At 50.1% G+C, this 15,700-nt stretch overlaps 5 protein-coding genes across 5 annotated transcripts; 1 reads left to right on the forward strand and 4 right to left on the reverse strand.

Annotated features, from left to right (window-relative positions):
- Positions 1-572: 572 nt before the first annotated feature.
- On the reverse strand, positions 573-1,411 carry N7503_004389 (uncharacterized protein; the record flags this gene model as incomplete). The annotated part of the gene is made up of 5 exons (XM_057063936.1): positions 1,303-1,411; positions 1,120-1,185; positions 842-944; positions 719-789; positions 573-657 (listed from the first exon to the last, which is right to left on the reverse strand). Exons 2-5 carry the CDS (start codon positions 1,176-1,178, stop codon positions 573-575), a joined length of 318 nt encoding a protein of 105 aa, XP_056921679.1. The 5' UTR covers positions 1,179-1,185; positions 1,303-1,411.
- Positions 1,412-3,008: 1,597 nt separating this feature from the next.
- On the reverse strand, positions 3,009-5,100 carry N7503_004390 (uncharacterized protein; the record flags this gene model as incomplete). Its single annotated transcript, XM_057063937.1, has 2 exons — positions 3,009-4,730; positions 4,843-5,100. 2 exons carry the CDS (start codon positions 5,098-5,100, stop codon positions 3,009-3,011), a joined length of 1,980 nt encoding a protein of 659 aa, XP_056921680.1.
- Positions 5,101-8,480: 3,380 nt separating this feature from the next.
- On the forward strand, positions 8,481-9,681 carry N7503_004391 (uncharacterized protein; the record flags this gene model as incomplete). The annotated part of the gene is made up of 2 exons (XM_057063938.1): positions 8,481-8,696; positions 8,752-9,681. 2 exons carry the CDS (start codon positions 8,481-8,483, stop codon positions 9,679-9,681), a joined length of 1,146 nt encoding a protein of 381 aa, XP_056921681.1.
- A 214-nt stretch (positions 9,682-9,895) lies between these two features.
- N7503_004392 (ribulose-phosphate 3-epimerase RPE1) lies at positions 9,896-11,372 on the reverse strand (the record flags this gene model as incomplete). The annotated part of the gene is made up of 4 exons (XM_057063939.1): positions 9,896-10,429; positions 10,538-10,789; positions 10,899-11,267; positions 11,364-11,372. 4 exons carry the CDS (start codon positions 11,370-11,372, stop codon positions 10,151-10,153), a joined length of 909 nt encoding a protein of 302 aa, XP_056921682.1. The 3' UTR covers positions 9,896-10,150.
- A 1,980-nt stretch (positions 11,373-13,352) lies between these two features.
- On the reverse strand, positions 13,353-15,022 carry N7503_004393 (uncharacterized protein; the record flags this gene model as incomplete). Its single annotated transcript, XM_057063940.1, has 2 exons — positions 13,353-14,583; positions 14,637-15,022. 2 exons carry the CDS (start codon positions 15,020-15,022, stop codon positions 13,353-13,355), a joined length of 1,617 nt encoding a protein of 538 aa, XP_056921683.1.
- Between the last annotated feature and the right edge of the window lie 678 nt (positions 15,023-15,700).

A 15,700-nucleotide genomic window follows, 5' to 3' on the forward strand; every position in this document is an offset into this window, starting at 1 on the left:
GTTACTGGGTTTGGGTGACAACAGGGCAATGCATGTGGAGCAAGGCGCTTAGGTGCAGTGGAAACCCCATTCCTTGCCAATCACAGGCGGGATGCTCTGATCTGGCGATGCGCCGCCTTGTTATCAATATGGAAAACCCGTCAAAATAAAAATAGAATCTTGCAAGGATATCCAGTTGCGGGATGATAGACGTTATTACCTTTTTTCTTGCCGCAGTCTCTCATATCCACAAGAAACATTGCAAGCTACGGATGGACAGCAAGCGCCACGAGCAACATGTGCTACAAGAACATACTTGAAGACCCAGGTACATGTGCCGAATCGCATAATAACTTCTAATTAGGCCGAGTTGACCTAATGGTTTCATTGCCGTAGGTGCCAAATCTTCAAATTCAAAAATAATAATTTTGGCTAGATTCACATTGTCATGAGACTGAAGCCTCATTGAACTTGATAAGAGAAATTAAAGCTCAAAGAGTGAATTGGATGCAGCCCAGGCCCTGCCGGGAAGACGCAAGGAAATCAAACGCCGAAAGGAAGCAAGATATCATCGAAGTCGTTGATCGCAGCGATTAGCACATCTCACAGCACTCGATACAATCGGCGCAGCACTCGCAGCCCTCCTCACAGACGAAGCAGCAGCACAGAGCAGCCAAGCTATAGATAAAGATCAGTATGGGGGAAATCATTGTCGCAGGAAAAGTAGCGCAAAACTTACCAACCGCTGAGGCAGCCGCCACCACCACTAGACTTCTGTTGCTGCTGCGGCGGGGGTTGCTGGTATGGCATCTGAACGGCACATTAGTTTATTTCGCGCAGCCCGCTTCTGGGTTAGACATACCTGCTGCTGTTGCTGGTAGCCCTGAGGGGGACCATATTGTCCGGGAGGGGGACCGTATTGCCCAGGAGGGGGGCCGTATCCTTGCTGGGGGTAACCACCGTAACTGTATCCAAACAGCTTGTCAGCACGTCTAGCTCTAGCGTCCCCATGCGCACTGCCTCAGACTGGCAATAATCCATCCATATGGGACCGTTGAATATGGTCGATCGGCGTGCGCACGAGTGGGATTCCGTGGGTTGATATTTGAGGGATATTGTTCATGACTCGGTAAGACTTACGCCTGGGGAGGAGGAGGGGGGCCGCCGTGAGGGGGACCCTGGTGATAGTAGTCGGCCATATTGAAGCTGAATTGGAGAACGAATCAGTAACAAGATCACATCCAAATATACTGTCGCAGAGCCGCTGCGTTGAGAGCATGATAGCCCGCCACGGCGACTAAAGCGATTAGGGATGCGACGTACCTAGTCGGGCGGGAAGGCGGAGGTTGGCGGAGAGGAGAACGGGGCTGACGGCCAGAAACAAGGGGCTTGACTAGCGAGTGAAGCGACCGCTAGAATGAAAAGAGCGGTTGAAATCAACGAGATTTGAAGTCTGAAGGGAAGTTAGAAGAGTGTAAAGAAAGGGAAAAAGAGGAGACAAGGTTTACCGAAACCGCCGATGGAGCTGAATCTGCAGGACGAATAATTACTCGCGACTCCTTTTTTTCCCTTTTTCCTTTCCCGTTGTTTACTAAATGTATGGTACGGCCTTGGCAACGTAAGGCTGGATGAGAATAGAATTTCCCAAGCCAAGACAAAGGTACAATACTTTATACACCGATATTCAGTTACCTAGAGTTGCTGGAATTATTCGTCAATTTCTATTTATTCCCAGATTGCGGCTGTGAAGACCGTGAATCGATCCACTATGAAACTGGACTGCCACACTTGCTCGCCACTAACGTACACCATTGATCGGGTAAAGAATTTAATACCATTTTTTGACCCCAAATCAGGTCGGGGCTGTATTATTACCGTTATGAACTGTAACGTGGCCCACTTAGCCACAACCAAGACCCAGCCCTATCACCGGACCGGCGTGGTCAGCCACACATGCACCTCCACTCTGTTCATACTCATTGGCCTGGAACCCAGCCACCGTGTCACTAGAAGCATTAAAGTCTCCACTACGAGCGGGATCTCACCCACTCAGAAACCGGGAGCGGGCGAACCGCCCACCCCGGCTTCATCGGTCTTCTTTCGGCTGGATTGACCGCTGGTATTGTTGCTGCCTGTGTGGAATACATCACTGGATGTAGATGCCTGTACAAGAACTGTAGATGGCAGCCGAGTACTAAAGCAGGAGATGAAATGTGGCCCATATCCTCGAACATGAAATTGGCCACCGGATATAACGATCTGCATCAAACATCGTACCTTTGTTTTGGAGTTCATCGCCAGCCCCAGAATTACGTCGTAAGATACATGTAATGCCAAGGCGCCGATACTCCCGATCCAGCAACTCGGAGCCGTAATAGCCCGTACGGGATATTCGGCCCCAACATCGGTACTGGTATCCGTACTTTTATTATATTTACTGCCCCAACCACTACAATGTTGTGCCATATACTCCGTATACTCCGTAGACTGATCATGGTTTCTATACGTGGAAAGATCCCAGAAAATTCCATTGCCTATTGCCATGATAGAAATAATAATCATTAGTTGCTTTCGTCGCTCGTGTCAGTAGAACAGTCGGGCTGTCAAGAACTTGAAGAATGAGTAAAGAACGACGAACCCCGGATTGCAGAAAATAATGCAATGTGGAGCAAAGGGAAAATGATGTCACGCTGCGCCAAGTCGCCAAACCTCACTGAAGCCTTCCATCCGAAATTCATGCCCAAAATGCATGTCCATAACCAAAACCAAACCCCCTTTCATTTCCAATGTTCTGTTCACTCGAATTCGGAGTCATGCCCTCTCCAAACGATATCCCACCTAGATCCGACCCTTATATACCCACAATTCGCATTCATATGCCATATACCATATACCGCCAATACCGTGAAGAAAACCATATCACACATAAAATGCACCCAAGTGATCCAATAACCAACATAAATTGGGCAGGGGAAGAAAGAAAAAATGACTAACTCGCCAAGAACAGCACAAACAGCAACTACGACCGCTCACATCACATACGACTCCATCTCCGGGGGAAATGGAGGCTGAGAGTCCATGTAGAATGGGACATCGAGCGAGGGATCAATCTCATAGCCCGGGACAGGGTACGAATCGAACCCATGCATCAGGGTTGATTCCATCCCGTATGAGGAGACGTGGGGGGCCATGGAGCGGGGCTGTGAATGCGGATTCACATGCGGATTCAAACGAACATTCGGCTCCTCGTGATCCGGATCGACATCATCAAGTCCATGATCCTGATTACGCTCCTTACCACCAACACACTCATCCAGGACAGAATCAGATCCGAAACTCCCACACTGCTGCTGCTCATATTCAAGCTCCAGCTCGGCTTCTAACTCAGCACTCTCACGTCCATTGCCGTTCTCACCAGCCCTTTCAACAGTTTGCCTCATCCAATGCTTCAGAACTTCCATAGGCGGATGATTACCCCCACCCTTCCCACCGCGTTTCTCACTATCCTTCCCTCTTCCCCCACGACCCCGCTGACAAGGATTGAAATGCGTACGTCGCAAATGCGCCGCAGCATTATAGTTCGCGCCGTACTTTTTCCCGTTTCGGCATGCCTTGCAGTTGGCTAAAAAGCTCTTATCGGGCGAGATGTCGACGCAGACCCAGACTTTGCGGACGGTGGCGTGTACGCGGTCCATATGGCGGCGGAGTTCGTGTTCACCGTGAAATCCCTCTGGTTGATCTGTGCAGAGCGTGCAATATGTCTTTTGGCGGGGTGGCCGGTGGATCGAGGCTTTGGGTATGGCTGCTACTTCTTTGGCTGTACCGTCCGTGGGCGAGATGCGGACCATTTTATGTGGCATCTTGCTGTCTTGGAGGAGGATTGTGCCTGTGTTGCTGTCGTGGGATTCGCGCTTTGGAGCGATAGGGCGGGTTGCGTGGGCGAGCTGTTCTTGAGTGCGGCGCACGGCACGGGAGGATTGACTTTCTTCTGTTGAGATAATGGGTTTTACGTCCACTGAAGACGCGGGTTCGATACCGGATAAAGGGAGGGTTGTCTGTCGAAATGGGTGTGGGAAGGAGGTTGTGCAAGGTGCAGAGGTGGAAAAGGATGCAGCGTAGGGGATTGGGAAAGAGGTGGAATCTAGGTCAGGATAGATGGGGGAAGGGAAAGGGAGGTTAGATGTGGATGTTGGCACCCAATCTGGGGGAATGGAATAGGAAGCCAAGTCCAGATCCGCGTTTGGAGCCGCTTGCTCAAATTGAAAGCTGTCGAAGTGGTTGATGATGGAATCGGCGGTTCCGCTGCGAGTCATGTCGACGGCTCTCGGAGGAGACATGTCGGCCACGGGGGAAATCTGTCCGTCATGGATTTGCAGAGGTGGTCCAGTCGATCCATGAGCGAGACCGAGCGACAAGGCGGAACCAGGACCAGAGCCAGAGCCAGAGCCCGAGGGATATGACTGGTTGTCGGTGTCGTCCAATTGCAGATGCTCCGTGTATTCGGAAGGCGAGTACTCATCGATGACTTGCTCAAGCGGCGGTTGCGTCCTCCGGGATTCGAGAGATGGTCTCTTGCCCATGACCCCGGCGGGCGGGTGCCAGTGGGAGATAGGGATCTGTTGACTCTGGGAGCGGACCATGGGCGCCGTATGCCGATAAGTTGAGAAGGAGGTACCCTTTCGGGGTCCATCTGTCGTGGATGTTTGGGAGAGCGCGCGCCTGAGCTCGACGGTCACCGGAAGATCCGGGGTCTGCCAATCGTCAATCCAAGGATTTTGGCTGGAGAGTAGGGGAGGGAAGGAAAGCGGAATGGGATATTCTTGATCAGAGGGTGCGGGAGCAAGAGACCAAGGTCACACATACGGTGGCTCGTCGTTTCGCTTGCGGAAGACCAGAACCAGAGGGGACCGTCCGCGGGATAGCATCCTGTCGAGTCCGTTTGCCCGTAATTCCCGGGGTCGCGTCGTTCCGCTCGATGGCCGGGATAAAAGGACTGATCCGACGACTCCAGAGTTGATTTCGCTGCTCTTCCGGTAGGTGGGAGTATCGAACCAAAAATGCTTCGCGGTACCCAGATATGGCCCTGGTGAACAGTTCATCTTCGTCCTGATTGAACGTCATAGTGGGGGGGGATATGACCCTGATCTGACCCGGAGGTGCAGCCGAACTGGTGTATCAGTATGCGAAAGGGGAAGAGATCAAAAATCACTGAAAAGTGCTAAAATAGGTAGGTGTTGGTAGCAGTTGATAGTTGTAGATGGCTTTCTGTCTGTATAGATCATTAGGAGCCGCAAATCCCGAATGGGACCCCAAATGGGGATGCGCACGTACGTATTTCCCCAGAAAAAGTGTCTTATCAAGGTCCGATGTCGATCGAGTTTGTCGATAAGGAGAAATGGAGGGAAAGGTGGAAATGGGAGATTAAAAAGAATTTACAGATGAATAGTTCGAAGTCAGGACAGATTGGGCAGCATGGAAGAGAAGAAGAGCAAAAGTCCGGGAAAGGGAAACAGCTAACTAGTCCCACCGAATGGATACGAAGTCCACGGGTTAATGACGGATTGCTATAGACAAGAAAGCGGACAATCCTGTGGATGAGAAAGTGGAGCTCAAGGTCTGGACCATCGAGTATTATGATGCGTATTATTACCGAGGAAAGGGGCTATACACCTATACATGAAATCGGTCTGGCACAGCCATGGGCTCACTATTTCCCTGATATTTCTTGTACAGCACGCATTTTCTCTGGTTGGTTCATCCAGCGCAACACGGGCAGAGTCGGTGATGGGAAACCAGCGGATAAAGTGAGGCAGCGAACCGGATCGCCCCGAGGGTGACCCGACGCCCGCAATGCATACTAGTCAGATTAAATAATCAAGGGGGGATACGTTTCGCGTCAGGAGAGGGTTTGAGAAGTTCATGATACCAATCTCCAGCGCCAACAGCGGATGGGAATCGGAAACATGGAAGCCCACTTTTTCCCTGAATAAGGACCTCGTGTGCCTTCATGCCTCCATTCCTATTATTCCCACATTACTAGTACATTCCCCCTCCAGATCCATTGGTTTCGAACTAAGAACGGGTTGGACGTCTGAATGGATGCCACGTCGTCCACCCTGCAGCCAGGAAATCAGTCGGGCCATGCAGGTGACTCTTGGTGGGCTCTAGGTTAAAATGGGGTGGCTCTGCGCCCAATTGTCGCCCGGTCGTGAACCGTTATGAAGGCCCGTGGGAGAAGCCGCAAAGCGTACCATGGTTCCAATCTATAATTGGTATAGACCATCGAAATCATCTCAATAATCCCCTATAAATTGAGACATGGGAAATTCTCATTCCCATTTTTCAGGGGCGGCCGTTTGCGACGATCTTGGCGCTAACGATACGCGGTACAGAACAATAGTCTCGTGGATGGGGCGTTTAACAAGTAACACTAAAAAACCCAGTTTTCCTCTTGTAGACCAGCGGTAACTGCGTTTCACTTTCTTCCTCTCGTCAAACCTTCATAGGCGGTTAGCAGACATCGGCCCGCAGTGGAGGATCGACGACGCAGTTTTCAACCCAATAGCGATCAGACAGCACCGCCCAATCTTGGATAGGCTCCACGGACGAGTAAGAAGAACTGTTATCGGTCAGTTTCGATGTGTCATGGCACTAGCCCGGGTTAGATTTCCTCGGAATCGAATCATCGAATCAATGGGAGGTTACTTTTTTCGCTTGGAACAACTGATACATTCGTACTGTTCGGACCGCTTGATATTCAATTGTTTCGTCATTAACCTGCAAAGACGGTGTATCATTTTCTGCCCAAGGGACCTTGAACGAAGGTTCTGATAGGTTAGTGATGGAGTTGTTCTGTCCAATCGGACCCGGCGTCATTATACCGATGTACGACGTCGACATTATCTCGGTCGCATGAAAGCTATATTCGTCTGAGCCAAATTTGCTTTATGCAATGGGTTTATAATAATTAAGAGGAAGCTTCTGTTTCCAAATGATCGAGATTCGACAGCAGAGATGAAGATCTCTGGGCTGAAGCTCGGGCAGCAGAATCCATGTCGATAGAACCTGCAACGTCTTCCGGATTCGCCAAGTTCCAACACCCTACTAAATGGTCGTCATATAGCTTTCATCCACACTTTTCAGTGGCCCTACATGCCGAAATTAGGCTACAGCAAAGTCTAGCTCTACATACACACGTCACCTCGCCGGCGAGGTTGACAAGGCAGACTGATGCCACCTCTGCGCAGCATGTCGCGTGCGCTACATCGCGGCCTCGTATTGAGTCCCCCTTGAACACGAATGCAGGTGGCGCATTACAGGAGTGTACCACCGATGATCTTATTGGAGGCATAGACGCACCCTGCAGCAACGGAGGCATGGGAGTTGAAGTGGCTGATGGCTAATACTGATTGCTGCTTTTCTTGACTGCAGGCTAGCATGGAAGGGGACGTTGGCGCGGAAGCAGTCAGCTTTTAAACTGTCAAATATACGTGACCTTGGGGCTGATGCTATCTATCCTGATCGCATGTCTGCCACCCCTGATTTCGGCTAGGAGCCCGTGCTGCTTCTGGCGGCTCAACAAGGCAGTGAATACCATCCACGGTTTTCCATACAGACCGCTACTCTGCCACTCTGCACGGACTGGATCCAGTGCATTCAATTTGGTTGGCACTAGCACTTTTAGACGATGGGGCTACACGTTGGGTTTGGCGGTGTGTATCCGAATACTGCGGCTGGACAGAGTTCTCTCTGTGAGCCTACGCTTGCCCTGTTGCGGATTTGACTACAGTACGACAGGCAAAAACGAGTCTACCAATACTAGCTTTGATAGGTTCACTTGCGAAATGCGGAAAGCAAGAACCGTGGAAGCCTTATGTTCCAGAAGGATATCGTCTTAAACTCCAAGCCCATGGTTTCAAGTCAGAGGCGAATTTGTCCCAGGAACGGTTAGGTAACACGAACACAGCTCACTTGCACACAAGTTGACCCATCCTAATTTCCATAAACCTACTGCCTGGATCCTGAACCACGGCAGTGAACTATGAGGTTTGATCTATCCAACCAACCACTGTCCCGAAAAGGAATCAGTGACGGCAGAGCATGGGTCGGGCTGACGTCAAGTCGCCACACCCGGGGCAATCTTGGAAAACGCATTGAAGATGTGGAGAAAGCATATAAAACAGTCGGCGGAGCAGCCGCGAATCAAGGCGAGAATGATGAGTTTCATTTGTAGAAAATCAAAGCCGTTTCGAGAGAATAAAGCCTACACGTGATCGTTCCCCAGCCACGTCATAATTTCAAGGAGAAACAACTTCACGCTGCACAAAGGTTTTCCATATACTATATTCTTTTTTGGCTTCTCACTAGTTGTTTGGTGTTCTCCATTTGGATGAATTGCCCCTGACCCATTTACCCCTTTATTTTACGATTTACGATCAATCTCTATCAGCGATAACTTACCTTCTCAACCATCCCACCACCCCACCCCTGAGCACTACACCATGTCCGACTCGACCCTCTACCTCTACACCTCGCTCACTGCGGGGTCTTCGCACATCATCACCGCTACCTCCCGCATAGAAACTATTCTCAAGGCGAACAAGCTTCCCTTCCGTGCCATTGACGTCGCTACAGACGATGCCGCCCGCAAACTGTGGGGTCGCCGTTCCAAGGGCAAGAAGTTGCCAGGACTGGTAAAGTACGGCAACATTGTCGGAGTACGCCTATCTTTATCCTATCTGTTAGAAGAATATGTCACTAACCTTCCGAAAGGATTTGGAAGAAGTTGAAGAATGGAACGAGTTCGGCGAGTTGCGCATGGTGATCAACAGCGCCCCAGACCTAGACGGCATGCCAGCTACCAGCTACCCGATCGCCGCGACCGAAGCACCCTCCACGCCCAAGGAGCCCGAACCCAAGGCTCCCAAGCCGTCTACGATCACGATCCAGTCCCCTCCCCCCAAGACCAAGCCCGAAGAAGAGAAGAAAGACGAGACAGCCGTTCTAGCCCTGCGCCAAGCCAGCACTGAGGCTGCATCCAAAGCGAAGAGCAAGGCGGACGACAAGAAGGACGCGACTGCAAAGCCTGAGTCTGAGGAGGCCGAGTCCACGAGCCCCACGACCAGGCAGCGCAAGAGCTCCGTCGCGCCTGAAATGCCCGAGGCAGTGGAAGAATCACCCACGGGACCTAAGAGACCTCCTCTCCAGGTTCCCGAACTCGCGGCTGTCTCTTCTGCCAACTTCCGTGTGGATAACGCTGAGATGCTCGGTCTTGTTGGGCATCACCGCGGCTCGATCATTTCGGTGACGGACAAGGAGGAACAGGATAAGGTTGTGAAGGAGATTCGGTCGTCTATCTCGGCGGAGGATCCGTCGGGTTCGGTAGAGGCGTTACGAAAGGAAGCTGCGCTGAAGAAGCAACCGAATGAGACTATCGAGGAGAGTCCTATTGGAGAGGATATTGAGGAAGGCATTGAGACTCCCAAGGCTGAGGCCGAGGTTAAGGAGAAGGAAGAAAAGGAGCCCACCGAGGCCAAGAAGGACACTGCGACCGACACTAAGGACAAGGATACCACTGAGACCGAGAAGGACACGGCCGAGACCAAGGATAAGGACGCAAAGGGCGAGACCGAGGCTGCAGCTCTTGTTCCTGCGGACCCCGCGGCTGCGGAGAGCACGGAGGCTACGTCAGCGATCGAGTGAGGGGCACCCTCCGACAAATATGTACAGGAGGAATGCGCGTCAATTGCGATGTTTTTTGCATGATACCAGTGTGAGCCCAATTCAAGCAGTCATTGATAAGAAATTGTACATTTCTTTTATTCTCGTAATTTTTCGAATGCGATTCATAGCTCATGATTAAAACGAATACACCCCATAATCAACATGAAAAAGAAAGGAAACAGAATCCCTGCACATCAAATAAAATCAAATCAAACCAGCAAAGATGAGTCGAATACCGACAAAAAGCAAAACTGGTGAGAACACCGAAACCCCTTTTTGGTCATCAAAGGACCCCACCAAACAACCCCCACTTCGAACAAAACACTCGTCCATAGCGGGGCAATGCGAATGACAATATGTAATCCAAAACCAAGCCTAGTGGTTCACACTAAACAGTCTCATGAACCACTATATAGTCTCAAGTTCAAACTCAAGCTCAAGCTCGCGCTTAAGCAGAACCAGCCTCGAGACCTCTCCGCTTCTGAACAGCGTCTCTCAGTTTCGCGATAACATCAGCCGGATCCTGCGCGCCGAAGATCGCAGAGCCTGCCACAATGACATTGGCACCTGCTTCAGCAGCCTGATCAATCGTTCCGAGACCGAGACCGCCGTCGACTTCGATGTTTAGCTCGGGGTACCGTGCGCGCAGGGCGGAGACCTTAGGAAGCTCGGAGGCCATGAACTTTTGACCTCCGAAACCGGGGTGAACTGTCATTACGAGGACCATCTAAATCACGGACTTGTTAGCGCATGCGTTGCAGGTCACAATTTGCCGCGAGATCGACGTAGACTGTAGAATCCAGTGCAAAAAGTAGGAAGGTGGCGCAAAACTCACGTCGGGTCGTTCAGACTGATCGGGGCTGTCCAGAATATCCCACAGCACATCAACGGGGGTATCAGGCTTGATCGCAATACCAGCCTGCATACCCTCCTCGTGAATATACTTGATCAATTGGCGCGGCGAAGTGCGCTGGGTAGTCTCCTTATCGGTAGGATCGGTAGCAGCAACGGAAGAAACAGCAGCTTCATAATGGAAGCAGTAAAGGTCGCAACCAGCTTTCTGGAACTCCTTCACCCATTTATGAGGCTATGCGCAAAACAGAAACATTAGCAAAAGAAGCTCGGGATTTGCGGAATCACTCCGAGGAAAGCCGGGCAATAAAAGCAACTGGAATTGGGTGAGCTAGCTAACTCACCTCCATGATCATCATGTGGCAGTCGAATGTGCCACGAGCACAAGGTTCAAGCGGGCGGTCGACACAGCCGCGAATCTGGGAAACGACGGGACATCCGATGGTCATGTTGGGGACGAAGTGACCATCCATGATATCAACGTGGAGCCAGTCGGCGCCTTGCTCCATCTTCTTTGTGCAGTCATGACCGAGATCTGCGAAGTTGGCGCTGAGGATAGACGGGGCGATGATGGCGGGGGAGCCATTTTGAAGTATGGGAGGATTGAATGGGGGGAAGAATTGAGGGGGAGAAGTAGGGGAAATGGGGGGAGAAGGCGTAATAATAGGGTAAAAAAAAAATTGAAGCGGGTTAATAAGGTGAAGCTTCCGACTCTATCGTGTAATCGTGTTTACATCAGGCTGAGTGGCAACCCAAGGGTGGATATGCCGGGTTCGCCGTTCACCGTATGGATCCCTTGTTCAACGTACCGAGTACATTACGTAGGTATTTGGCGTTCTAGGTCGATTGGAGGAATGTTAATTATACCTCCCTCTATACCATTTAATTCAAAAATAATGCATTGCCTGCTTGTTTCTTGAAATATATCCAAGAAAAATATCTCCAAATGATGCAAACGACTCTGATAAGGGCTCGGCTCCTCACGTGGACCCCGGTCGCAGTTAATCTTCAACGATCGTCGCTGCAGTCTATTAAGGGCCTTACATGTACATGCAATTCAGATCCACTCAACGTGTTCGCTGCCATTCATAAAGCAGTATAATGATCACAATGGAGCCAGGGGATTTTTGTCCCGACAAATCATCGTCATCATCCAGGAATACCCGTTTAGGACATTCCGGTCTACCATCGCGAAATCGTGGAAATAAAAAATCGTCAAGTCTGCTGACCGGAAGCTCAGACAGAACCTTCGATCGCCACGTTTCTCATTGGGGGAAAAGCCTGGAATCCCCGTCGAAGCTCGGTGGTGCTTAGACTTCCACCTACCCGCCAATCAGGTGCCCCTCATCATACCACCACTTATTAACCCCAGGGCATGACAGTTCATGCTGGACAGCTTTATATAGTCTAGAAATTCAAACAATAACCAATATTCACTGTATGACCCTACATATAAACACGAAAGTCATGCAAGAACACTTATGCGCATCGGATACCGGCTTTGGACCGACACCGTCATCTAGTCAGGAAACACACTCATAGGCGGGAATTGCATCTCTAGTTCACAATCAATAGCCGTGACGATAACCGCTCTTCGGTCACCCGAAACTGGGTGTGCATTACATGTGTGAAAAGCGGATCTTAAGGGTGAAGCGGGGATTTACCAGCACATTGCCAATGTCCCGGCGCACTGTGGTCCGAAGCCCCAATGCATTCCACTTAATAGACCGCCCCAGGCGCCCAACGGTTTTATAGATGGTTCATTCCTGTTTGCTCGTGACCAACTCGCTAAGTAGCACTCGACATCTTTGACATGGGTTTTCTAATCTGTTATCTTGTTGGGATACGCCACAGAGGGGTTAAGAAAATCAAGTATACATCTACGTATAAATTTAACCTAATTATACCTAAATTGAAGTCATCGGACGACAAGACTAAGGTGCAATAGCCGAAATGATCTGCCAAAGTCCAGACACAATGCTTGTTAATCAATCCCAAACATTGCGTCAGATCTCGCCGGCCCCCAGCCATGGAGGCACGTGTACGTACCTGAGTCCGCATTTCTAGGTAGAACACCCCCGGGCCCTGCCCCTGATAAGCTATGCTGCATCCAGGGCCCATGCTACCATGCAGTCTGCCATTGAGCATAGAAGGCGGATGAACCCGTTTTCATCGTTGAAGGAAGGTGTAGCGGGTCGTTTTCGCTAGACCCTTCCGAGGGTCCCCTCCCCCACTCCATGATGTACTAGTAGCGTGGGATTCGTTGAAGAATTGATAGATCTGTTTTCCATCAGGAGCTTGAATGATCTGCATTTCAAGTCTTCAGCCATCTGCGTCATTGGTATTTTCACGTGAAATGTTTTGGCATGACAATGGATTAGAGGAGGATATCGTGCTGTTGTTGCGGGGTGGTTTCGTGGTTGTACACTACCGCAGTCATCATGTGAGCGAGTAAGGTGCGAGACCTGGCGTCAAGTCGAAGATCCTGCCATCAGAGAATCCACGAACATTTCATTTGATTGCCGGAAGTTTGCTGCACTAAATTGTGTTTTCTGCTCAGATATCACACGTATGAAAAAAAACCATTAGCGGTGACAAAGAATCTGAAATTCTGAGATCACCAATCATATTAGACTTTGATGAATATGGACTCAATATCAGAGACTTTGATGGCAGCTCTAGAGGATTTAAATGAATGGCATGTTAATATCGTCAATCCTTTTATTTTATCATGGTAAGTTCATCTCAAACCAGAGGCTATAGTATGCACGTCACAAGCCGGAGATACCATGAGCCAATCACTGCAAATACTCATCATGCAAAGCCATATTCTTCTCCTTTTCACCTCCCTCGATAGCGCCAAGGACCAACGCAGATTCTAAATCCTTGGCAGCATCAGCACCGGACTCCAATCCATGCTTAAGAAGCGATCCCTTCCGACAAGCATCTTTATCCAAGAACACAAGGGTGCGCCGATTAGGAGTAAAGAGCAGATCCAGCTCCTCCAATGTCCGGCGGGAAGTCTCCGGGAAGAAGAAGTAAATGACAAACGAGATACCAATGTTGATACCGCCGAAAACATAGTAAACTTTCCAAGACCCCTCATTCAGTGCAGTGGGCATGTACAATCCCAGCCAGAAATTGACGAACCAATTCACGGAAGTTGAGAGCGCGGTTCCACGACCGCGAGCATTGATAGGAAAGACTTCATTTTGATAAGTCCATGGAAGGGAGGCCATACTTGCACCGAATGTGACCATGTAGAGGAACATGAACGCAACAGCTGTGTTACCGGCCGCGCCGTCTGCAAAATTGAATTTCATTTCTTGCGTCGCCGAGTCAAAGTATGGTGCGCCGAAGCCGACAAGCATGGATGCGACGATGATCATGCAAATTCCCATCAGGATAGGGCCGATAATCAATGGCTTGCGACGACCATACACGTCCATGAGGAGTGTCAACGAGAAAGATGCGACGAGGAATAGGGCTGACTCGATACCGTTGGACAGTAATGCGGCCTTAGTTCCTGTTTGACCAGTTTGTGCAAACACCTTAGCAGCGTAGTACAGAATGATGTTGACACCGGTGATCTGCTGCATGAATTGGAGTCCCATGGCCAATGCAGTCCGACGACGGTATTGCTTGCTGACCAGCAGCGAAAGGTAGGAGGGCGCAGGTGTACCTCGCTCATACTCCACGACGACCCGAATTTCTTCGAATTCCGACTGGACAACAGGTGCGTTCTGGTCTCCCTTGGCATGAAGCTTAGCCAAGACTTGCAAGGCTTCTTCGGACCTATCGTGTCGGAATAGCCAACGTGGGGATTCGGGTCGGAACAGCATTATGGCGCCGACGGCCGCACCAGGTACCAGTTGAAGACTGAAGCACATGCGCCAGGCAGCATTGCCCTGGATATTGGCCGCTCCATACTGAACCCAATATGCGACTAGAAGTCCCATTGCTATACCCAGACTCATCATTGAAGTCATCACGCCACGGATTTGAGGAGGTGTAATTTCAGCGGTGTACCTGAAGAACAGTCAGCTAAAGAATGATGATAATGGGAGGTCAAAAGAGCATACAATGATATCGTCTGAAACAAACCACCAGCCCCCAACCCGTTGACAACACGTCCAGCAATAAACATTGGTTGATTCTGCGAAGCCACAATGATGGCCTGACCGATCAGGTAGACAACAACACAAAACAAGATGGTGATGCGGCGACCAAAACGATCTGAAATTAAGAAACCAATCATCAAAGAACCGCCAAATTCACCAGCCAGCAAACCCGCAGTCATAACGCCCTGTCGGAAGGCAGAGGGGGTACCAAAATAATCCAAAAACTGAGTCATGGTGAGAATACCACTCATAGAAGCATTTTCCCACCCATAGGCAAAGCCCGCAATAGCTGGAGGAATAGCATAGTATAATTTGCGCCTCAGCGAAGTATCAATTTCAGTAGCCATGGTGAAATCCCAGCACCTCAGAGAGCAAAGGAGAAAAACAAGGAATGAAAACCGAAGCCCCACGGGGAAACCTCAGCTAAATAATGGGAAACCCCATCTTCGCTTAGAAGGAAGCACCCCGAGATGTGGGGAGGGCTAAGCTTTTGTGCCGGCTTGTTTTTTTAGGCCCGGCTTGGCGGCTTATTTCATATCCGGTTCTCTATTTTGAGGCAATCTGGTGTTTTGGTGGTTCAAAGGCCGAGTCCGGGGAATGTCCGAGTCGGTAAACAATCTGGAGAAGTGGGGTAGGGGGTTCGGCCCCCGAATTTCTTCCCCAGATATAGTCTAGAGCGTGGAGTAGGCTTTTTCTTGGTCCAATTATACTCTTGCATTTCATGGATTACGACGCCGGCGTCTTGTTAGCCTGTTAGATACTTTCTCTCTTTCTCATCCTGCACGGTATGTATGGATATTTGCTTATCCTTTGCCCGTAACCCGAAGCTTCTTAGTCTCCGTTACTGGAAAAAGTTAGAATTGAATCCAATGAAAATGCGTCTTGTAAGCACAGCAGATGATGTTGCGGGGATACTGGCCCCTTCTCCTCAACTGGACTTAAGAGCTTCCCCGGGTAACAGCTTCCTTCAATCCGGGGGTAAAGGTGATCCCGCTAGTCACGAAACCGCGCAATCCTTCCAAGAA

The sequence above is a fragment of the Penicillium pulvis genome, assembly GCF_028828015.1.
Source record: "Penicillium pulvis strain IBT 33274 chromosome Unknown contig_23_segment0_segment0, whole genome shotgun sequence".
Lineage (NCBI taxonomy): Eukaryota > Fungi > Ascomycota > Eurotiomycetes > Eurotiales > Aspergillaceae > Penicillium > Penicillium pulvis.